The sequence below is a fragment of the Schistocerca nitens genome, chromosome 8, assembly GCF_023898315.1.
Source record: "Schistocerca nitens isolate TAMUIC-IGC-003100 chromosome 8, iqSchNite1.1, whole genome shotgun sequence".
NCBI lineage: Eukaryota > Metazoa > Arthropoda > Insecta > Orthoptera > Acrididae > Schistocerca > Schistocerca nitens.
Window position 1 is genome coordinate 420,577,272 of NC_064621.1, and position 25,731 is coordinate 420,603,002.

The 25,731-nt window shown below is 42.3% G+C and overlaps 1 protein-coding gene across 1 annotated transcript in view; it reads right to left on the reverse strand.

Annotated features, from left to right (window-relative positions):
• Positions 1-2,050: 2,050 nt before the first annotated feature.
• LOC126199592 (venom carboxylesterase-6-like) overlaps positions 2,051-25,731 on the reverse strand; it is a 76,684-nt gene continuing 53,003 nt past the window's right edge. The window contains exons 9-10 of the mRNA XM_049936518.1: positions 19,816-19,939; positions 2,051-2,121 (exon numbers count right to left, since the gene is read on the reverse strand). Coding sequence (XP_049792475.1) covers positions 2,051-2,121; positions 19,816-19,939 — 195 coding nt within the window. The remainder of the gene's footprint in view (positions 2,122-19,815; positions 19,940-25,731) is intronic.

The following is a 25,731-nucleotide window of genomic DNA, read 5'->3' on the forward strand; positions in this document are numbered from 1 at the left end:
GTAGGATAGTTTGCCACGAAGGGCAACAAATGCGTCTTAGAATACCACTGACGAACCTCTGTGCTGTTAGGCTGCCGCAGGTGACGACCAAAGGGGGTCCTGCTATGGAAGGAACTGGCACGACCGCTGTCCAGACGTGTCTTCGGTCTGGAACCCTATTGACTGGAGTAGAATTGCCTTTAATAATGAGTCCCGCTTTTAATAGAGTCCTAATGACCAGAGAATACCTGCCTGGAGACACCCTGGACAGCGGTAGAATATTAGCCTGAGAGTCGCCCACGATATGGTCTGATATCCAAGGGAGATGGTCTCGGGTGCCTTTTCTTTCCATAGAAAGACCCCTCTCGTTGTTATCTGGGGCATCCTTACAGCGCAGCAGTAAGTCGACGATATTTTCTAAGCCCCAGTTTATTGACCTCCATAACAAACCATTCTGGGCTTACATTTCACCAAGGTAATGCCCTCCCACACACAGTGAGAGTTTCTGCTGCTTGTCTTCCTATGTACACATAAACATACGTAATGTACGTTTCTGTATCTCGACAATTGTTTTTCTGATAGATGTACATTGACCCACTGTAGAGGTTTCACCATTTTGATGAAGGGAAAAGTGATTGATCACGTCATGCGCTTAATGCAGGCATAAGTGCAGTCAGTTATGGTGGGAAATGAATAATTTCAGTTTTATAACTTTTACAACTGTATTGATACGAGTATATAGATGCAAATTTCGATATCGGTAGTTTTATTATAGCCAGATTTGTTTCACCTTTACTTACTTGCTTTCTAGTAATTCAGTTACGACTAGGAAATGCAATTTCTTACCTTGTGATATTTGTTGGAGGGCTGTTCGTTAAATGTACTGTGGGGCAAAATTGGACCCAAGTTGACTTTTTTTATTTCTTTCTTGCGGCCTTTCTCCCGCTGCAACGCGGGCTCCGCCGTGTTACTATTGATTTGGTGCTGTTATTTGCAGAGGGTGGCTGGATACCCTTCCTGACGCCACCCCGAACCTTCGGTGACGGAATTAGTGTACCATTTCGGGTTGTGTCTAGTATAAGCCATGTAATAGTGCGAACTTCTTCAGATATCTGCGAGTAGTGTAACTGAGGCGGAACGTGGGGACCAGCCCAGTGTTCACCTAGCAGGATGTGGAAAACCGCCAAAAAACCACATCAAGGCTGGCCAGCATACTGGCCATCGCCGTTAATTCGCCGGGCGGATTCGATCCAGGGCTGGCGCACTTACCCGAGTTCAGGAAGCAGGGCATTAGCGCTCTCGGCTACCCTGGTTGGTGGAGCCATGTTGACTCTACGTCACTTATTGCGATTCATTGCAATAGTGGTAGACAGTGTGCAAGAGCGTTTGGTCTGATAACCCAAGAAAAATGGTCAAAACAACTTTGAGAAGCACAGAACGTTTTATAGCATTTGCCGGATTCCAGTATTATACATTGGAAACAGGGATGTGTGAAAGTCATGATAGCGTTGTTATCCAAGATGAAAACTCTCTAATTTGAGGTGTCACAGTGACTTGAACACTTAGAATGGTACACGAAGTGAGCTACAGAACCTACTAACTGTTAATCTGGATCACATTGTCATACTTCACATCCCACTATTACTGCCATAACAACAGATGGATGCTACGCGAACCAGCGCATTGAATGCAAATAATAGTTAGCGCTGTCATTAGAGCCGCAGCACACTGCAGACCTTCGAGTGCAGTGATGGGGGATACCAACTTGCAAACTATTGGTACATAAACTTGGCCTACTTTTCGAGTGACAAATATGAATAGAATATTAATTACAGAAAACGCTTTCAGCGAAGAGTATCTTTCTTCTTCTAAATATCGAGAGAATTAATTTGCAATAATTAGGATAAACGTATACTTAATGGAATTATTTGTTTCTCTGCTCTAACGAAATTATTGTCACTGTGTATTAATGTTCAACTTTATTTTAAAGATAATCTTCTTTGTACCATTTTATTTGCTTCACGCACAATATGTTGCTGATATGCTGCCCCAAGTTTCGGCCACCAACCTGTTACCCACCACCTGGATGACATAACGTGATGCCCTCGTTGACAAATTTATGACTTTGTTGGCTTGATGCATCTACAAACATGCGTAAGATATATGATAATACAAAAAATGAAATTCCACGTTGGAGCTCCCTGTTCGCCATTCTTAGTGGTTTGCTGTGGACTTGACATGAAGAAAAACCGGGACGTGAGCCAACCAAGCACAAACACGAACGACATTACTAATGCGATGGGTGGCGATGTAATAAATTTTAAACGTAATCTCGATGTCACCTGAAAAATCATAATTTGTAAACAGAAAATAAGATATCATATCCTCAATGATGAAACAGTAACTTGAACACACATATAAATGTTACTGGAAAAGTTGATTAAAATTATTTCACAAAATAATTATGGTAATCAAAAACTGATATTATAGATTTATGTATGTTGCAAATATATAGTGAACGTATGGATGTAAATGATTATTCTTTCGTTTGATTATGCAGCTTGGTACATTGTAACTACAGACACGAGCAACATCACTGTCTATTTATTTGTGAAAAGCAATAAACTTGGCTGTAGCGGAAATGGTGTAAAATGAAAACATTTATGAAAATTGAATGAGATTAATTGTTTATTTCCTGCATTTCTTCTATCTACCTCGACAACTTGGCTAACTACAAGTTTATGATAAACATTTGTGCGCGATTCTTACCAACATTGTAATGAATAAGGTAACTGACTGACTTATTTAGTGTTACAAAGAGTAAAGGACTATTTACTGCCTCCATCACTAACACTACGTATGATTTATTTCTTTACTAGCGCAGGGTGTAGTATCGATCATTATTTTAAATGTACGACGATCGTTCAATAAGGAATGCCCCACGATAGTTAAAAAGCCTTTAATGTACATAGACAAACGTCCTTGTTGGTGCTTCACATTTGATGTTTGTTGTGTACGCCGCTGATGTTTCGAACCACTTTGGCAGATGGGACAGCCGTAGTACTGCGTCAAAATGCCATCTACATACGACTCACGTTTGAAGCAGGGTGCTGTTATTGAATTCTTGTTGCAGAAAAAGGAACCGTGGTGAACATCCATAAACGTTTTTGGGCAGTATATAGGGATGATGCAGTTGATAGGAGTACAGTTCACCGATGGGTAAAGAAAGTTACAGCCTCAGGAGACGCAGAAACAGAGCTAAACGACCAGCCACGCTCGGACGTCGTGTCACAGCCACTGCTCCAGACATGCTGAGTAGTGCGAATGCCATTATTAGTGCCCATCGGCTCATCACAACTCGACAATTGGCTCTACAGTTGCCAGTCAGCATTGGAAGTGTCTACAATGATAGAGACTCTCGGATACTCAAAGAGGTGCTCACGATGGGTTGCACGAATGGTCACAGCGAACTACAACATTCAAAGAAAGGCCATTTTATCTGAATTGTTGGAGCGTTTTTAGACCGACGGAGAGGCCTTTCTGTCACGGATCGTTACGGGGGACAGAGGTGGGTGCACGACTTTGCCCCGGAAACATAAAGGCAGTCCATGGAGTAGCATAATCCTCATTCTCCACAATGGAAACAATTCAAGACGGCTTTCTGGGATTGTGATGGCGTAATTTTCGTGGATGTGATGCCTAGAGGGTCAACCATCAATTCAGAGGCATACGTGAAGACTTTGAATAAAGTCAAGAATCGTTTCCGACGTGTCCGATCGGACAAGAATCCAACAGAAATCTTGCTCCAACACGATAATACACGCCCACACATAAGCCTGAGGACCAAATAACACATCGCCACATTGGGTTGGACATCATTGCCTCATCTACCTTAGAGTCCAGACTTGGCACCCTCGGACTTCCATCTCTTTGGGCGCCTAAAGATTCTTTACAAGGAACACACTTTGAAGATGACGAGAGTGTCAGTCATGCACTGGAAACTACGCCTAAGGGACAAGAGCTTTTACTAGCAGGGAATACATGCTCCTCCGCAACGTTGGCGTACTGCTATGAACGTGATTGAGACTATGTAGAAAAATAGGACATGTACACGACATGTTGCTGTATATTGTCACCAAATTCTAACTCTTAACAATAAATATGTTCTGAGAGAAAAGAAGTTGGTCATTACTTATTGAATGACCCTCGTAATTTTATGTATTTTTTCTTTAGTAATTAACGAATGAGAGAGAAATTATCTCCGTAAAATATTCAATTGCTGATGCAAGTCATACTTAGACGAACAGCTCATTCAAATAACCTGACATTTTATCAGGAAGCTAATTAAATATGGCAAAAAGTGGTTTTTGGCATCCTCACTTGTAAGTTAGACTTTCTTATTCTTAAGTTTATTTCATAGGTTCGTTTCGTGAGCACGAAAGATTCAAGGAGGTGGTCAGCCAACTCCAGTGGCAGACACTGCAAGAGAGGCGCTCTGCATTACGGTGCGGTCGGCTGTTAAAGTTCCGAGAGTGTACGTTCCTCGAAGAGCCAACCTTTATATTATAGCTGTTTCCTACCTATATCTCGCGACTTCCCAAGAACCATTCGTGAGTGGATTAGGAAAAGGGGAATACACAAAATACCTTCCGACACGCCGAATATATATATATATATATATATATATATATATATATGCATTTAAAATGTGATTCTAGAGAAGTATGTCGAAGATTAAGTGAAATGATAACATAAGAGATGCGGTTCTTCATAAAATTGGCAAGGAGAGAAACGTGTGGGAAACACTGACCAGAAGAGAGACCAGGCTGATAGGTCGTGTTACATCTCGGTAAAACTTCCATGGTTCTATGAGAAGTTGTAGTGGATAAAATCTGTATGGGAAGATGGACATTGGAATGTATGAAACGAATAATTGCGAACACTGGGTTCAAGTGTTACTCTGATCTGAAGGGGTTGCACAGGAGTGGCAGCATAAAGGAAAAAAGGAACAGGCACAGTGGAGCTGGTAGCTTAACAGCAGGACTTTTGCTGTGGTAACAATTGATAGGCGTTTGGGACTACGAAACATGAGAGTACGGTCATTCACTTTTGGCAGATGGTTTCATGCGGCAGTAGACCGGCAAGCTACAGATTTGCTAGCGAAAGTGTGGACGGGACTGTGTAGTTCGTGGTGTGACCTCCTGACCATGCCATCTTTCATCTGTTATGGTTATACTCTTTTCTTTGCTGAGATTGTAGAGGAACTTGGAAAGAGTGTGTTTCAGTTTGACTGGAGATCGTTAATGCTGTATTTTTACAGTTTCGTAGTTGAAACTTGGAAATTACCTGAGTGCACTCGAATTGCTACAGTGCATTCATCACTAGTGCCATAAGTTTGACTTATCGGTTTTATCTTGCGGATTCAAAAGAGACCAGCGTCCATTATCAACACCAGCACAGCACAGAGTATTAAGCAAGCCTACTAGTTACATTGTGCAATTACACTGTGTAGTGCAACTGTATGAGTCCACAAAAACCTGGAGTGCGTGGAGTGCAGTCCCGGTGTGCGTTTATGACATCGAGTTACGGCCTTCTGGCCTAAACGTTTCATGTCATTCTACGTACATCCGACATTATTATCAACATAATTTTTCTGTCGCTATCGTGTATTTCAGCCGTGGTGTGGAAGAAACATTTATTCCACTTCCAGATATATTTACTTTTAAATTATTCTTAATATCGTGCTTTATAGCGCCGTGATGGTCATTTTGTTCTAACAAACCATTCAAACTTCTAATGTATTGGTTTTAGCAGTGAAAATAAAAAGATACCAATTTTTGGCTAATACACTGTCAGGCCACAGTAATGTGACCACCTGTCTAAAGCCTGGCAACCGCCTTTTGCAGCGTAGGCAGCTGTAAGATACGCAGGAAGAGACTCAGGTACCGACTAGCAGGTGGAACCTTGCCGACTCCAGCGCCGTGGATAGCTCCACTAGGTTTCTCGGTTCAAGATCCATAGCGCGAACAGCCCGATCGACGTGATCTCACAGAATATCGACTGGATTTCAGTCCAGGGAGTTTGGTGGCCAGGGCAGTACTGTAGACTAAAATTTATTCCTGGTGCCCTTCGAGCCACTCATGTATACTGCGAGCTGTGTGACACTTGTTGGTAGCTGACATCGTACCTAGGAAAAACGAATTGATTGTACCTTCCAGAATGACGACCTCACCTAGGGAATGCCGTTCGGCTTGGACCCTTCCAATGACTGTCTCACGACATTTGCTCTCATACGTCTTACGCCGTAGACACCAACTGCCATTCGTCCGATAGAGCTTAAAATGTGATTGATAGGAAAAGGCCACCAGTTGTCACTCAGTGGACGTCCAGTTGCGGTAATGGCGTGCGAATTCCAGCTTTCGTCGCTGATGAACAGCAGTCACCCTGACTATATACACCAGGCGCCTACTGCGGAGGCCCATTCGCAGCAATGTGAGGAGACACATAATGCTGGTAGCTCCTTGAGTCACCCGGGCAGTCAATTGCTCAACACTTGCACGTCTATTCGCCCGTACACATTTCCGCATCCGTCGTTCACCCCTCACATCTACGGCCCGTGGTGTACCTCAGTAACCTTCGCGGGATAGCGGCATTTTGGCACGCACAGTATATTCTGACCACGACGGCATGAGAACAGCCGTTTCGGAAATGCTTCCACCCTGGGACCGAAACACAATGATCATGCCCTCTTAGACGTCAGATAAATCGCTCCTTTTCTGTATTTCGACAACGTCTGCACTGCTGTTCCGTTCCCCCCCCCCCCCCCCCCCCCATACTTTAAATACAGTGCACAGCTAGTTCTGCCCCTTGCCATCTGTGAGTAGTTACTGCACGTTAACGCTGAACATAGATGGTGGTCACATTAATGTTGCTGGACCGAGGACGTTTCAGTATTTTGATCTTTATAGAAATTAAAATAAAAAATCTGAGTTTATAAGCACAGAACAATTAATATTGTTAATGTTTGTCATTGGTATATATATAATGGTATCTACACAGTGTGTGATTTAAATGTTTTCCAGCAACCACGGCTTCAAAGACAATGACAAGTGTTGTAGCTACCTTGTCTGGTGACAACCGACTACTTACTCTTACTCGAGCATCGATTTTTAATGTACTTTTCTGCAATAATGACTGTATCTTTCAATCTATATAACTGAACGGCCAATCTGGGGCACAAAATTTGATGTACAGTATTCCATATAGTTATAAACTGCGTCTATTTCTTGAGGCAGCGCTATTCATGGCGCGCAAATTACCCAGACTATAGTAATCGAGTACCAGAAAATGAGTGTGTTTGTTGATTTCCAACATATTTTGCAAATAATTTAGAATCTTCTCGAAACATATACTTGCTTATACCTGAAAAAAGGAAAAACATTGATGGCTTATTACATTTTGACTGTTCGAGCAATAAATCTGAAATTTCACGCATGAGGTTTTAATTTATTACTTCTTTCCTTACAACTCCGTTGGGAACACATTTTGCGGACAGCATCCATAAATACCCTGAATGAACCTGCAAAATTATATCTTTATAGGACATGCAGTTCTGGGGACAGGACATTTTCTACTTGGGAGTTCATTTTTTTAGGAATTGGTGTTTGCAGGAGTTACTGGTACATCACTGTTTGACAATTTATAGTTAATGCCATCAGTGCTAATGAACTGAAGCAATGACTGCATTCTAGACACCATGGTTTAATATAATACACTCCTGGAAATGGAAAAAAGAACACATTGACACCGGTGTGTCAGACCCACCATACTTGCTCCGGACACTGCGAGAGGGCTGTACAAGCAATGATCACACGCACGGCACAGCGGACACACCAGGAACCACGGTGTTGGCCGTCGAATGGCGCTAGCTGCGCAGCATTTGTGCACCGCCGCCGTCAGTGTCAGCCAGTTTGCCGTGGCATACAGAGCTCCATCGCAGTCTTTAACACTGGTAGCATGCCGCGACAGCGTGGACGTGAACCGTATGTGCAGTTGACGGACTTTGAGCGAGGGCGTATAGTGGGCATGCGGGAGGCCGGGTGGACGTACCGCCGAATTGCTCAACACGTGGGGCGTGAGGTCTCCACAGTACATCGATGTTGTCGCCAGTGGTCGGCGGAAGGTGCACGTGCCCGTCGACCTGGGAGCGGACCGCAGCGACGCACGGATGCACGCCAAGACCGTAGGATCCTACGCAGTGCCGTAGGGGACCGCACCGCCACTTCCCAGCAAATTAGGGACACTGTTGCTCCTGGGGTATCGGCGAGGACCATTCGCAACCGTCTCCAGGAAGCTGGGCTACGGTCCCGCACACCGTTAGGCCGTCTTCCGCTCACGCCCCAACATCGTGCAGCCCGCCTCCAGTGGTGTCGCGACAGGCGTGAATGGAGGGACGAATGGAGACGTGTCGTCTTCAGCGATGAGAGTCGCTTCTGCCTTGGTGCCAATGATGGTCGTATGCGTGTTTGGCGCCGTGCAGGTGACCGCCACAATCAGGACTGCATACGACCGAGGCACACAGGGCCAACACCCGGCATCATGGTGTGGGGAGCGATCTCCTACACTGGCCGTACACCACTGTGATCGTCGAGGGGACACTGAATAGTGCACGGTACATCCAAACCGTCATCGAACCCATCGTTCTACCATTCCTAGACCGGCAAGGGAACTTGCTGTTCCAACAGGACAATGCACGTCCGCATGTATCCCGTGCCACCCAACGTGCTCTTGAAGGTGTAAGTCAACTACCCTGGCCAGCAAGATCTCCAGATCTGTCCCCCATTGAGCATGTTTGGGACTGGATGAAGCGTCGTCTCACGCGGTCTGCACGTCCAGCACGAACGCTGGTCCAACTGAGGCGCCAGGTGGAAATGGCATGGCAAGCCGTTCCACAGGACTACATCCAGCATCTCTACGATCGTCTCCATGGGAGAATAGGAGCCTGCATTGCTGCGAAAGGTGGATATACACTGTACTAGTGCCGACATTGTGCATGCTCTGTTGCCTGTGTCTATGTGCCTGTGGTTCTGTCAGTGTGATCATGTGATGTATCTGACCCCAGGAATGTGTCAATAAAGTTACCCCTTCCTGGGACAATGAATTCACGGTGTTCTTATTTCAATTTCCAGGAGTGTACATAAAAATACTTTCAAGCGCCCAAGAAACTCGTACAGGCATGCATATTCAAATACAGAGATATATATACAGGCACAATACGGCGCTGAGGTCCGCAACGCCTAGACAAGTATCTAACACAGTTGTTAGATGGCACCTAATGAAGCTTTCAGTGAGTTTCAACATGGTGTTTTAGTCGGCGCACGAGCGAAAGGATACAGCAACTCCGACGTAGCCATGAAGTTGGGACTTTCCCGTACGACCATTCCACGAGTGTACCATGAATATCAGGAATCCGGTAAAACATCAAATGTCCGACAACCTTGAGGCCGGAAAAGATACTGCTAGAACGGGATCGGCGATGACTGAAGAAAATCGTTCAGAGTGACAGAAGTGCAACCTTTCCTCAAATTGCTGCAGGTTTCAAAGTTGGGCCATCAACAAGTGTCAGCGTGTGAACAATTCAACGAAACGTCACTGATATGGGCTTTCCGAGCAGAAGGCCCACTCGTGTACCCTTCATGACTGGATGACACAAAGCTTTACGCCACACCTGGGCCCGTCAACACCGACATTAGACTGTTGATGACTGCAAACATTTTGCCTGGTCGGACTAGTCTCGTTTGAAATTGTTGGAGTAATATGAGACCCCTGATATACATAGATACGACTCTGAAAGGTGACACATACGTAAGCATCCTGTCTGATCACCTTCATCCATTCATGTCCATTCTGCATCCTGCGGACTTGGGCAATTCCAGCAAGACAATTCAATTCCCCACACGTCCAGAATTGCCACACAGTGGTTCCAGAAACACTCTACCGAGTTTAAACACTTTCGCTTGCCAAAAAGCTCCCCGGACATGAACATTATTGAGCATATTTTGGATGCCTTGCAATGTGCTGTTCAGAAGAAATCTCCACCTATCGTACCCTTACGGATTTATGCACAGCCCTGCAGAACTCATGGCGTCAGTTCCCTCCAGCGCTACTTCAGGCATTATTCGAGTCCAAGCCACGTCGTGTTGCGGCACTTCTGCTTGGTCAAATGGTCAAATGTGTGTGAAATCTTATGAGACTTAACTGCTAATGGCATCAGTCCCTAAGCGCACACACTACTTAACCTAAATTATCCTAAGGACAAACACACACACCCATGCCCGAGGGAGGACTCGAACCTACGCCGGGACCAACCGCACAGTCCATGAGTGCACTTCTGCTTGCTCGTGGAGGCCCTAAACGATATTAGACGAGTGAACCAGTTTCTTTGGCTCTTCAGTGCATTTACGTGGACAATTTACGAAAGTTTAGTAAAATAAAATTACTGTACATTTTTTGTTGGTTTCTAGTCAGTTTTTAGAGCGAGAATGTTTTTTGCATTATTCAGTTTCAGTTTTTACAAGATACTCAGTTTATATTATGTAAGAATTAATTAATACTGTTATAAAAATCTCTTTCTTGCGGTAAATGAACGTGCATTAAAACTGTAATGAAATCTGGTGTAGGTGTATTGATTGTGTAGAGTGCATTGCGACTGACCACATACAGTAGCAGTTCGAGATACCCAGTGTGGCTTGTAAACAGTCTGAGCATGTGCCCTAATTTAAATGTGTTCCATATCTTATGATCACGTGTCATAGACCAGGTATAGTGTGAGTGAATGCGAAACGTTGTTGTTGTTGTTGTTTATGTTCAATATGTTCTTTATATATGTACCACCCATTTATTTGGCGACATACATGAATAGTGGTAAATAATCATGTATTATATAATAAAACTGTTGACATGTACTGTTTACCTCGAATAATTTTAAAAGTGAGGCCTGAATGAGTTAACCCATTGTCATTTGCATTTTATTATGGCATTGTAAGCTCAGTTTGAGTTTTGCGACCAGATTATGCCAGCTGACGACCTAAAGACGAAAATTGTTGCAGAATAATGGAACCGAAGTTTCATCACCTTATGTGAAAATTTACGTTTGTTTCTATAGTAAATTTATTTGTTTTTTAAAACCTGTAAAAGTCCTTATAATAAATAATTACAAAACTCCTTTATTCGCCTAATTCATTGTTGTACGAGAGTGGTGATACACGATAGCTTTGCAGGGTCCCCCAGAAAATTATCCAGGCCGTTTACTGCTGTGCTGGCCTTCCTTTATTAAGATATAACTATGTCTGATGTCTCTTTCCTAATAAACCAAATAGAAAACATTTTTTACTGTAATATGGAAGGAATCATTCATGCCGCCTTTTTGTTCAAATGGCTATGAGCACTATAGGACTTAGCTTCCGAGGTCATCAGTCCCCTAGAACTTAGAACTACTTAAACCTAACTAACCTAAGGACATGACACAAATCCATGGCCGAGGCAGGATTCGAACCTGCGACCGTAGCGGTCGCGCGGTTCCAGACAGCGTTTTTGTGCACTCGCCGATACTCATATGCCTGCCTCAAAGTTCTGTAAATATCTAGCTTTCTGTTGGGGTAACAGATTTCTGGGTGAGAGCTGTAAGCTATGTCTTCGGTTAATCGTGTGAGCTCTGATGGGTGTCAGCCAGTGGGGAAGCTTGATGGAAGTTTTGATTCGCAAGGCCCCGTGACCGGCAGATAGACACTCTCCTGTTCCACCGAATGCCTCGATGACGTCGCAGCGATTCTGTTTCGTAGTATAGACGCTTTGTTTGTGGTACTGAACTGAACACATTCAACCGTCTTCGTTCTAGGTTATGATGAGATTGTTGCTGGCTACGCACATTTGTGTTGCATTTACGTGATTGAAAATTATATTGCTTTTCGGTCTATAGCGCATCAGGTTCCCTTCAATGATCCATTTGACAGTCAAATTTTCATGTCAGCTGTCTCAGGTTTCATGTGGCTTATCTCATTTTTCTTCCATTCGTAACGTAATACGTTTTTCAGGCATTAATCCTACTCTGTGATGATTTTATTTTATCTCTTATATCCAGTGGCAATGTGAAGACACATAGTCCGCAGGATTATATTTCTATAAGAAATATGTTATAGTATACTCAACTATTGCTCACTGTACTAGGACTGACCACAATTTCGGTATTTTTGTGATGTTATCGTTCCGTCTGGTTTTTGTTCAGTTTATTCTTCCACGTTTTCCATGCCTCCACGTGAGTTCACTCAATGAGCATGTTCCCGAAACATACTACAATCATTGAATTCTGTTTAAAACTCTGACAGAAAAACATACTTTAAGCAGAGGTCACAGTTTTATAAAAGAAAGTTTTCAGACATACCGGTTAGATTACGACGCTGTTGAAGTTCGAGACATGAGCCAGCGAATATGAAAACTTTGACATACTTTCTGCTGCCACACTAGCTCGCTATTTTCAAGTTGTTTTTGTAGGGCACAGAGAGCAAAACATCTGTATAGGATGCAGTCCTTTCACGTGTATTATTAGCAGCTGCATGAAGTTATTCCGTTGCTGAGTTTAAAATTATTGTTTTTGGTATCATACGGGTAAAATTTTATACAAATGGCTAACATTTTCGAACGTATAAACCGGAGTTATAGTTCCTTATGAACTCCCAAATTGAAGAAAAAAGGTAGTGGTAGGCTTTCAATATAACCTGTCTGAATATATAGCGCAAAAAGATGTTTTAATCAGTTAGGATGCTCAACGACAAGGTGTGCAGCGCCACTCCTAAAATTTGATTTGAATGATTGAATGTTAAAAAGATTAAAACTGAATAACATAAAATTAGAGTTGAAACTACACTCACTCGCATTCGCCCGCAAAGGACCCTCGATTCTCCTACTTCGGTCCTGGGTCTTTTACGGCTAATACTACTCACGACCACTCAAACGTGACGCCATTGCTCGCTGCTTACCACAGGTATTTTCCTGAAATTTTCAGACTCACACCACCCCTCAGCTCGTTTTCGTAGGCTAGCGAGACTGCATACAATCGCACTAGAAACCTGTTGTCGTGAGCCGCTTTGTTCGGACGTCCTACTGAATACTAGACCATACAGGCATTGAGAAACCATCAATGTTGTAGTTCAAAAAGAAGTATTGAGGTTTAAACTTTTGTTATTATGTCAACAACGTCCCAGTTGCAACAGGACTGCAAGCTAATGGCAAATGTCAGTGATGGTACAACGCCGTTTCCTCACTGCCATTTGCGATGCACAGTCCTGTGAAAAGTGTGACAGTCATCGAATTGCGTCTAACACCTCGAAACAGCACTCAGACTCGCCAATGACAAGAGGCCACCACAGCCCCGATGACTCACTGCCGACCACCACAACTATAACCGGAAACTTACCTGTGCAAAACGCCCCTACCACCTGGCCGCAGCTCCCTGCGCCTATTCCTAGGCTTTGCCTATCCCTTGAGTGGCTTGAAGTGCTACTGTCAGAGAACAACGTATTTGTACATTGATTACTACGTGTTATATGAATATCTGGGTACTAGAATAAGAGCCTCGATATTGCAATCATTTTGATACATCATATTATATGTTTTTTGACTGAGGAATACACCGAACATAAATAGAAGTAAATCTAGAGATCGCATAAGTTACGTAAAATTCAAGCTATGCTACTTAAGCTTACTGGTCGCTTAAAATTTAGATTATGCTACTTGCGCTTGCTGTAGGGTTACTATCTTTGTTTCCCATGGATTAATACGCATTTTACTTGACATAATCAGGTTATCATTTGTAAATGGTGTCGGTACTTCGGGTCTGCGGGATAATAAATTATGTAAGCCACGGGGTCCACGAGAAATACGGGATGTGCAACGAACTTGCAACGTCAGATTAATAGATCTGTCCACCACATTTCATGAAGGGCCCAGCGGAAATCTATATGTAATTGAAGAGACACCCAATAAAGGTACTAAGTTTGTTGTGTGCTGTCGAGAGCTTGCATGCATTTAAATTCACAGTCAAGAATTATTAACCCTTTAACTGTTCTCGACGTGTTAAAGCGTGCGCCTTTGTACCTGCCCTTGTGTGCTCTGAACGTTTTACCCGCGCCACCAGTCCTTCTACCTGGTACTCTGAACGTGTCTACGCGTAGACACGTTCAGAGGACGAGGTAGAAGGACTGGTGGCGCACGTAAACACGTTCAGAGCACACAGGGGCAGGTACAAAGGCGCGCGCTTTAACCCGTCCAGAGAAGTTAAGGGGAACACGTCTGAAATAGTTAATCGCTCCCCTCCGGAGACCGCTGCCCGCACTACTGTGTCAGTTACTGTGACGTAAGCGCCACGGCCTGTCTTTCTCGTGGATCTCGTGTAAACTAGGGCAGACGGCGTGAGTTGAACGCGAGGCTGCCCGCGGGCACTGTGGGCATTTCTACCGTTAAGCGGGCCCGATCCGCGCGCAACTTGCAATCTCTTATTGGCGAACAGGACTGAAGACTGCTGATAATCCGCGCTCAAGTTTATGGTCACTTTAGAACCTCTAGATGGTCGTAGTTATTATAGTACAACGCTGGAATTAATACTTACGACACAATATGACTTTGCGATCAGCTCGTACGTTATGTTCTGATTTCTTCTGAGCTTGAAGGAAACGTCTCAGCTTCGTTCGAAATACTAAAGGCACATTCAGACGACAGAAAAGAGGCCCGCCGTCTGCTGTTCGACAGAGGCGCGACACAGCGACCAAGAAATAAATAAACAATTATCATTTCACATCACACAGGTTGATAACAATTACAAGCAGTACGACAGGTTCCAAATTCTACTGCAGTTCAGTAGAGAGCGGAGCTGGGGGAAGTGCAGGTACAGGTATCGACAAAAGGAAAATAAAATATTACTCTTGTCGACTTAATTTCCTGGTCCTAGGTGGAACACAGACATAATGTAATAAGCAAAGAACACATACTTTTTTATCCAGCATATATTAACTTAATACTAGTAACCTTCATGAGAAGTGTGAAGTTCGGTGATGGCCTCCTGCTTACGAAAAAGAATAAAAATCTATTTTCATCACACTGCTATTGTCTTCAGACGGTTTTTCGCTAGCATCTCGATGTTTGGAGTGAGACTACTAGTCATGCACTCAGATGAGCATCAGTAAAACCACTAGGATTCCATTTCGTTAATTTGATTGTTGAAAAAACACTTTCACACAAATATGTGGTCCGAAATATTACAGATTCGAGCAATTATTCCAAAGAGATGTGGAAACTATTCTCGAGGATTGTTCCTGTTAAACAGTTCAGTATTCTCTGCAAGTGTAAAACTTTTCAGCTACACTCAAACTCACTTATCTTCAACTGAATTTCAGGAGGCGCACAATCAACACCCACTGCAAAAAGTGTGCAAAAACACTAAAATCAAGTTCAAATCGATTTAAATCACTAAATATACTATCAAAGTTTTGTAACAAAGCCTGTAGCATCGTAAGAAATTCATCAAAGTATTCACTCGAAGTCTCGTTTCCAAGATTTATTTCATTTATAGATAGTGCAACATTCGATAAGTACGCAATTGAGCTTCCTGGAAGTTGTTTTATTCACAAAAGCCGTTTTTTTTAAACCAAAGCCGGTGTGAAAAATATCGATGATTAGGTGAGTCAGTCTTTTAGGGTTCTACTCAATAGTTTGAGGTGCTTTGTAAGATCATTTAGAAAATCAGGCTCTAATATACACAGGAGGACATCAAACTCTTTTGCTAGCGTTCCTTTCTTGTCTATGAATTATAGTACATCTTTACATAAGGACACAACTAACGTATTTCATAAAAATACGGTAACTCGCCATAATCACACCCCAGCTCAACCGGGAAGGATTTAAACTTCCTATGACACAAATTGTACCATTTCAGTTTACTAACTGTTTTTACAACGTCAAAGACACTTCGAAACAGACAACACTAACGACAGGAAATAAACGCGCCTGTCTTGCCACGGGCATCGGAACAGACAAGCTATGTTTGCACACATGTGGAGGAGGAACTGCTTGATGACTGTGCACACGGGAAATAAGTGCGGGCAATCACGAGCCCAGTGCCCATTTGCCCAGGCGTGATGTAAACGATTCTTATGCCAGTGTTGGCTACATCTAATCACTAACCGTTCCATCAGTACTTTCCACTTACCCCAATGCTGCACTGCTGTTCTTCATTGTAATAGTGTAGTGCTTGTGTGTGGCTTAATCGCCATATTTTTACATCAAAAGTCATCCACCTGAACACTGTTCATATGTGTTTACACCTATGTCATATATTTCATTCGCTATAGCATTAGTTAAATCTGATTCACGCGTCAAATTTCAATGAATGTGTCGTCATTGCCTGGTTTTGATGAGTACGTATTACACCTAATTCCCTTGGTTAACAACTGTCTTGCCGCTGGCGCTGAGATTATGCTCATTTCGTAGTATAAACACAAAATGAATATAATACTTAATTTAGTTAATTGCTTGCAGTGTGCAACGACTTTTCAGTAAAGGCACGTTCCTAGTTTCACTCCACTAGTCAGATGATATTGTGACATATACGTGCTTGTTTTATTTATATAACATTGTTCAAATTTTTGCCTACTTAAGAAATTTTATAGGTCTTGACCAGAGCTGTTTCCCATGGAAGTAGGTCATGCAGTCATGTTTGCGTCCGTCTCTATAACTTGCTTAACCATTGCTCTATGGCCCTTTACATACCTTCCCATTCCAGTGGCTTATGCGGTAGACCGGGTGGATCCCGTTCATTATGTGCAGTAATTTCTTAGCTGTTATTGCTTGAAGTCAAGATGCAATCGGAAAGGGATGTTTCGTCGAACAGTGTATTAATAGCTTTAGTTGTTGCCATTTCAAACACTAGTATTGCAGTTTTCGTTGACCACCCATATCATATTTTTCAATCAAGAAAAATGTCTTTCATATGTATTGTGCATTCTGTATGGGAACAGAGCATATTAATGAGGACATTCCTTCTTCCCTTCCACTGTGCTTCCTATGTCATCGTGTATGGTGTACAGTCGTCTGAAGTTCGAGCAACTGTCAGGTGTCCCCTCCACAAAACCAGTTCCATTTTCACACAGGATTTTCTCCACTTTTTCACAAAAGAGCATCATTACTTTTTGGTCACAAGCAACCCTAAGGAGTACTGCTACCTTCGATGTTGTAATGTATAGATACTATAGTCCTTACTTATCGCTGGCTTCTGGAACTTTCGAAGCCTAGCGCGCCTTTTTTTCTGAGGGAGCATTGTCTTGTTGTATAATGACAACAGTGCCCCAGCAGTAATGTCCACACGTCTCCTTGGCGTACTGAAGGAGGAAGCATTGTTGAGTTTCAGCACGGAGCTGACGCAAGCAGCTAATTTATCGACAGATAGTATGAAGAATAGATAGAAAGATAAGAGCTAAAAGCGTTGTGTCGCATCAAAGAAGAAAAGTGTATAATTCAGTTACTTTGTAGAGAGGCGCTCGAGATTAAATGTGAGATTTATGGTTGTAACACTGACGTGTCTTTGAATCAGCAGCTATCGTGCAGAAAGACATTGATCGCAGAACGTTAATGGAAAGGCCTCTCTAATCAGTGATTACCTGTTTAATTAATGCGGAAACGTAACCTAATAATGGTTACTTCAGCGTGAATGAGAAACATGGGACTGGATGAGAGCAAGCGTCGTCCGTGAAATGTGTTAAGTTCTAAAGGGACGATGAAATAAAGTAATTTGGTTTCTAATGTTATTATTCCAAAGTGATATTTTCCATTCTTAAACTGAATAACTTTAATATAAGGAAAGTGTAAGAGACACCTATTGGTATTAGCCACATGTTCAGGACTGTTCCATGACAAAGCATTTCCTCTATTAGCCGTCTTCATAGCCGACGTCTAATATGGCTGGATATTTCGTTTGTAATATTATATGAACTAGTAGTTATCACTAGCCATCGCTACGAAATAATTGTAAGCCCAGAAAGCGTAAAATGTACACTCCTGGAAATTGAAATAAGAACACCGTGAATTCATTGTCCCAGGAAGGGGAAACTTTATTGACACATTCCTGGGGTCAGATACATCACATGATCACACTGACAGAACCACAGGCACATAGACACAGGCAACAGAGCATGCACAATGTCGGCACTAGTACAGTGTATATCCACCTTTCGCAGCAATGCAGGCTGCTATTCTCCCATGGAGACGATCGTAGAGATGCTGGATGTAGTCCTGTGGAACGACTTGCCATGCCTACTACAGCATAGATATGCTGTTAACCTCTGACTACAACCGAAACTGTGTCGAAAACCTTCTTAAATTGATTAATATTCCTTCAGAATTTTTATTCCTATTCATATTGCGCTATTTTGTTTCTACGTTAATTTTTTCTAGTAGATCGTATCAAAATCCACGCTGATGAGCCAGAACATTATGACCACCTGCCTAATAGCCGGTATGTCCAACCTTGACACGGATAACAGCGACGACGCTTCGCGTCATGGGAGCAATGAGACCTTGGTAGGTCGCTGGAGGGAGCTGCATCACACCTGTAGACATAGGCCACCTAGTTCCCGTAAATTCCGGGGCGGGGGGACGAGCTCAGACGCCACATTCAATCACATCCCATGTGTGTTCGATCTGGTTCAGATATGGGGAGTTGGAAGGCCAGCACATCAACTGGAACTCGTGACTGTATTCCTCGAGCCACTCCATCACACTCTTGGCCTTGTGACATGACGCATTTTCTTGATGAAAAATGCCGCTCTTTTTGGGAAACAGGAAAGTCTTGAAGAGGGGTACGTGGTCTGCCACCAATTTGCGATACGTTTTGGCCGTCATGCTGCCTCGCACGAGCTACAAGCTCCACTGAACCCTCGGATGCCCACGTGAATGTTCCCCAGAGCATAAAGGAGCCACCGCCAGCTTGTCTCCTTCCCGCGGTATAGGTGTCAAGGAGCTGTTCACGTGAAAGACGACGGATTCGCGCCCTCGCATCGACATGATGAAGTAGGTATCGGGATTCATCAGACCATGCAACGCTCTGCCACTGTACCAGCGTCTGTCCTATGGTCACGTGCCCATTTCAGTCGTACTTGCCAGTGTCATGGTATTAACATTGGCACATACTTGGGTCGTCGGATGTGATGGCCCATAGCTAGGATTGTTCGCTGCACTGTGTGCCCAGTATTAAAGTCTGATATTAGTTCAGCCAGAGTTCGGTGCTTGAAGGGTCTGCCCAGTCTCCGACATCTTTAATGAGGGACGGGCACAAAATCCCACGACGACTGAACGTGGTTTCACCTTGGTTTTGCCACGTGTTGAAGAAACTCACACTAGCACTGCTCGAACACCCGACAAGTCGTGTAGTTTCCGAAATGTTCTTGCCGAGCCACCAGGCCATCACAATGTGTCCTCCGTCAAACTCAGGTAGATCGCGTGCCTTCCCCAATCTACAGATGGACAGCACGGTCACTTATACTACATGCAAAGTGCGTGCTTCTGACTAGCATTCATTTCTCGACAGGTGACACTGCTATCATCTGGACAGTCTTAATGGCAGCACTACGTCGGTGGTCATAACGTTCTGGCTGATCATAGTAAATCCAAGCAAGGAATGTTCCAAAATACTGTGAAATCACTATAGCTTGACAGCTGCTGCATACGTTGTACTATCGCAAAAGTATAAGTTTAATTTGACGTTAAAGAAAAGCATTTTTGCACAATACTTACCGTATTCATTGGCACCATAGGCATCATAGTCGAAGTAATACAAATAGACAGGCAGGCCGCTGGTATTTGCCACAGTCCCGGCGAACTCTTCAGTTGGCTGTATGAAGTTCATATCAGAAAACATCTGCAAACAAACAACAAATAAAAAATATATTACTATCAAGTAATTACTATTTAGATGTCAATAGTAAAACAACTGTTTTTTAAACATTATATTTCATTAGCTCATTAATGAGATGGTGGGAAAGTGCCGGACAGCTATTGTGTGAAGGTAGAGGAAGTAACAATAGGAAGCAGCAATGGAATGAATTATAGAAATTATATAATTCGAGAATATTTTTACTGTTACAATATAAGCCGATTGTGGAAATATAGACTTCAGAGTACTTGAAGCATGATGTTCAGTGAATTCGCGACCGTGGCTTGCTCCTCAGGTCTGGGAGGAGGGTGTGACGAGATAGGCCCAAAACTGATCACGAAAATGAAGAAAAAAGGTAGTTTAGGAATTATCCGAGAGTGAGGTTTGTGGCTTTTTCTATCTCCCCCTCCATTATGTGACATCATTTTGCTTGGATTACACAGCTGTAGTCTTCACAGCGCGTTCGTGTTAACCAATGGAGTTTTTGTTGCTATTCTTTTCGACCAACTGCTTGAGATTTTTTGCCGATTTATGCTGACTGAGAACAGTTGAGATACATACGACAGTTCGGGAAGCAAGCAGAAGTGATGAAGGGTATACGTAATTTGCTCACCCGTCCAGCCAAGACGTTTGTTGGTTTCCATTTCAGTTGACAGGATCTGCTGTATAACTAATAAAGAATTCCAAAATAAGCCTTGTGTGGCTGAGAAATAATGGGTCTGTGAATCGCTTGTCGCTGTGCCCATGGAAAGCTACACTCTGTGCGAAGAAACTGAGCTAGGGCCCTAGAGTATTTAACAGAGGAACAAGCGAAATAGAAAACAGATTTCACACGTATCTAACCAATTCATCTGTCTTTAATTTCCTGTCAGGACATCCCTTAAATGAAATTTCCTTATCTTGAGTTGGAAGATGTACGGCCTTTCGGGTCCGCAACGGGCGGAGGGGGTGGCGGGTGGGGGGGGGGGAAGGGGGGTGCCGCCCGCCCTCCCCCTTGGAATCTGAGTATAGAGCAGGGCCGGCCAAACGCTGCACAGTGTGCAGACGCGCGGAAATGCTGTACATGTGCGCACGTGTGCGACAGCGACCGACAGCGACATCTGTTATTAGACATGTGTCCTAAATGAACGGCGGCGGCTCCACTTCCCTGTTCATGTGGTACAAGCAAGAGCGCAACATACCCAGTCTCGTTTACCCCTGGTAACCGTAACCTTAACAGATAAGTACTGAGAAATGGTAGGTACTGTGAAAAAGCAAAGGACGGGAGATCTATGTTCTCAGTCGTTTAAAAGTGACTGGAAACTGCAATTCTTGTTTGTAGCCGTTGACGAAAACTCACAGTGTTTGCTATGTCGCCGAATAATAGGCGGCCAGCGTAAGTTTTCAATTGAAAGACACTACAATACGTATCACAAAGACGAGTGTAGTGTACTCAAGAGTGAAGAACGGCAAGCAAAATTAAATGTCCTTAAGAAAATGGATGAGACACATCAACTCGATTATCATTTCTCATGACCAGTGATAAACGTGTTTGGATTTATTCCTTCCATAATAAAAAATTATTGTTTACTAACTGTGCATTAGTGCCTCATTCTGCTCCATATTACATTATTATCAGCATAGTTGATCATTAAACCGATTGTTCCAATGTGTACTTACATTTACCGTTTTTTTTTTAATGTGTGAAGGGCTACGCTCAGCTGAAGTCGATAAAACGTAACTTTCATCTAATTGTCGGTTATTATGCAGATTTCAGACGGAGCTGATGAGAGATGTAGCAATAATGGTATTGAAATAACACGTGATCATCGAGAGGTCTGCGGTTATCATTCTGTTCAGAGGTCAGTGAGACAGATATTATGTGGGTGTAACTGAGGGCACCTAGAATTAGTTATAGGAAACCTTGCATTCGTTTAATGTTATTTGAAATCATGAATAACGTTCGTTGGAAGTCGCTAAGTGCTCTCTTTCTTAAATACTAGATCAAAAACATTACTCGTATTTACGTGCCGTCAGTCAAGCTGCCTTAATAAAAACCCACGGTTGTTAACTGTATTACTTGTCTTACTGGGTTAAACTGTTTACATAAAAGTAGACGTCTCAATGAGTAGACTGTGACAGTATTTTAAAGGTTTAATACGCGAAATACCTTCTCATGGCTGGCTTGCAAGCTGTGGAAAGAGCACTAGAATGCGCCGGTACAAAGTATCCCAGCAAGTGGATAAAGCGACATCTGTGGGTAGAAACATGCACTACATGAACGCTGACGGCTGCGGCGTGCACGCTGTGACCCCGAAGTTGCACATGTGCAGGAGCACCGCACGCGTGCAGGATTTCTGGCCGGCCCTGGTATAGAGTGTATTTTTTATTCATAACTGAATTCTCGTTCACGTGTAGAAGTGAATAGATAAGCCTTAGATCACTGGGTCACAATAAATTTTCTTTTGTCACCTCTAAAATTTGATTCTAGTGGCTTGACACACCTCGAAACTGATGAACTCATTTAGATAAAGAAATGGTAATTTTACAATTTCGCGTCCTTCCCCCCTGCCCCCCCCCCCCCCCCCCCCCCCACCATCCCGAGACCCCACGGAAAAATTTCTGTGGGTGCCTATTTGTACAAGTTGATTTTGAAGTCAAATAGGAGAAAGATATTCATACAGGTGAGCTAGCTACTTTCAATATCGACTTCAACGAACTGATTGACCACTGAAATGGCTTCCCATTTAGATGTTTTGATGTTCTTTTTTAATTACGGGTAAAGACACTCTTACTAACCATAGCATCTTGCGAACGCAGTTTGAGCATGAGAAGAAACTACTTGAGGTGTGTTCTCGACACAAAACGACACAGTTGCGAAATTGACTGCAGGGGACATTTTCAACGAGTTAGCTTCATTTAAATCATAGCAATTAAAAGTACAATAAAATATGTTTTTTTGGAAAGTGATTTTAGTCAACTCTTCAATTTTAGCACTTTGTCTTTTATTTATAATTAATAATTTGTATAGTCTTTAATTTGCGTTAGGGACTGAAACCTATGAAGTCAAGATCGCACATGATATCTAATTTATTTGGGTAGGTTGCTAGTTACGGCTAATATTTTAGCCATCTTCAGACCGTAAGACATTCTTCATTAGTACTGGAGCCATTACGGCTTCACATATCACTAAAATCTTTCTTAAAATGACAACATCCATCAGTGGCGCAATTAAAAACAGCTTTTCATCGTTCGTGGCCGGTCTGTTACGAAGTGATGAAAATGCTGATAGTGTCATTTACTAAGTTGTAATGGCATAACGTCTTTGTAGTATGACCGTTGTTCAGTTGTACTGGCTGCTGGAGGCCCGGGTTCGAATCACTCAATTAAATCAATATCTTCAATTCTTTCTTGTCTTAAAGGCAGTCTGTTTTTTTTTTTTTTTATTCTTCAGAATGAACAATTAGGAGCGGCACCCGCCAGTGTTCCGGAACCATGTCTTTCTGAGTGAGTCAAATAATTACATTTCGTTCCTGATCTTATTATTCTTTTAATATCGCAGATCATTGGTTGCGTAATCCGTAAACGGTTCGATCGTCCGGAATAATCTATAATGTAAATAAGTAGACGAGATCAATCGTCCCATCTTATGTTCCGACATGGAGGCATCTCAGATCATCTTCAGAGATTCCATACAACATAGATTTCAAATCAACGTAATGAAACGCTGTGCAACGTTACTGCCTCATGGTTGAATTAATTAGGACAGTTCACGTCTCACCTGAACACAGGAATTGTTTCTACGAAATATTTAAAATGTTAACGTTAATTTTAAACAATCCTAGAAAGTGAGGAATTCGTACTGGATGTTCAACAAAACAGCATCCGTGAGCGCAGGCGATTACGTAAATAGTAATGATTTGTTGACAGTTGATTAAATTCTCCCTATCACCACATATACGAAAGTGTGAATGAATACTCGTAAATATTGACATAAGTACATAATTTTAACGTCTGTCTGACAAAGTGGACAAAATTGTACCAAATAAAATTTAAATAATTCCATGGCGTCTCGTATTTCTCTTGATTATCATGTTAATGCCAGAACTTGCAATTCGCCCCAATTTATTCTAAAGGGAACCATTCTTCTCCAGTACCAAATCTCCTGGTAATTGGCTGAAAAGGACCACTGCTCTACAAAAGGTCGTATCTAAAACTGCCAGCTCTACTGCCTGGATTACAAAATGCAATTGAAAAATTAAACCTCTCCTGCACAGCGGAAATTGAAAATTAATAGTTACACTAAGTGTTCTTACGTTAAACACATGCAATGTCACTGACAAACAAGTAGAAAAAAATCTTGTTTGCTGATTTGCATTCGAATTGTTTGATATCAGTTATAATTTTTTTGTCGTTGTTTAGACAGCGGGGAGCTATGCTAGTACTTTCTATGGTGATACGGTGACACCAACGTAACAGAGGTGTTCTGAGGCAGAATAAAGTAAGAGAAGGAAGGAGGAAAATTGAAAGGATTGGCGGAAGAAAGTGCTAATCTTCGGTATAATGAAAATTAGTCCGGTCACGCTATCTGTAGGGACTTCCGCTGCTGGACATGCTGGAAAAAAGTTGTTCCATTTGCACTCCTAGAAAGCATTTTACATTGTTTCGTCTTACCATGTTATATGTTTTTCCCTTTGTATGAAAACAGTGCAATGCCACACTGTCAAAGTGACAGTGAAAACGAAATCTTGTAATCGAGTACAGAGATGACAGATTGGTGAGGATGTTAATAATAACACGTATCTATTTTTGATGACTTTGATGCAGATCCTGATTACATAACAGAAAATTCATCACAGGTTAAAAATACCACTTTTGTGGCGGAGCACTGTATTGCCACAAGTGTAATTTCAAAAGGTTTACACGTAGAATTTGATAAAATTTTTGGGAATGCCTTAACGTTAGTAGTATATAAATTTAATGTAAAATATAGAATGAAAGCCTGTAAATTTCTTACGGTCACTGGTTCGTTTTACCCTGTAACAATATAAATAGCTATAATAAATTAGCATTAATTCGATCCTAAAGTTAAACATTGTGGGATGGTACTAATTTTATTTAGTTTTATTTCTCTACAAACATTTGTGCATATTTGTTTTTAGGTGGTGCCAAAATCTACATCCAATGAAATACATGTAGGGAGCAGGTGACAATGTCAACGAAAACGACGTCAATGCAAAGTTTTTAATCGTTTCATTTCAAAACCAGAGGTAGAGAGGCAATTGATTCCACCTTAGAGTTGACAGGAAACTACATTGGACCCCAGTTTTAACCAAAAAAAAAAAAGTTGTTACTTACAGCCATCCTATAAATCAATATTACTCTGAAAGGCTACAAGTGAATTTTCAAGAAAGCGAAAAATCAAAATTGTTTTATTAGTGTTGTGACTACACTTAACAAAAAATCACATAGTTAATTGGTGTGTGTTTTACCCGCATTGAATTTTAGTTCATTTTTGTGAAAAGTTGTGATTCCCTAATCTTTTGTTTCGTAATGCAAAAGAAAATGATCACAAAAGTTCGGAAACACTTTCTTAATTCTCTCCCTATATAAACAACTGACAGCGTTTATTTTTTAATAGTACTGTAACAGTTTTCTTTCTTTCTTATAGTTGTCGCCTGTAGTATACTAGTCTCTGATGTATCTTTGTAAAAGTTGCGTACTTGCTATGAAGGTTTTACAGGTACTTTCTGATGAAGTCAAATCTAACTCACAACAGGAGGGACAAAGTTACTAGT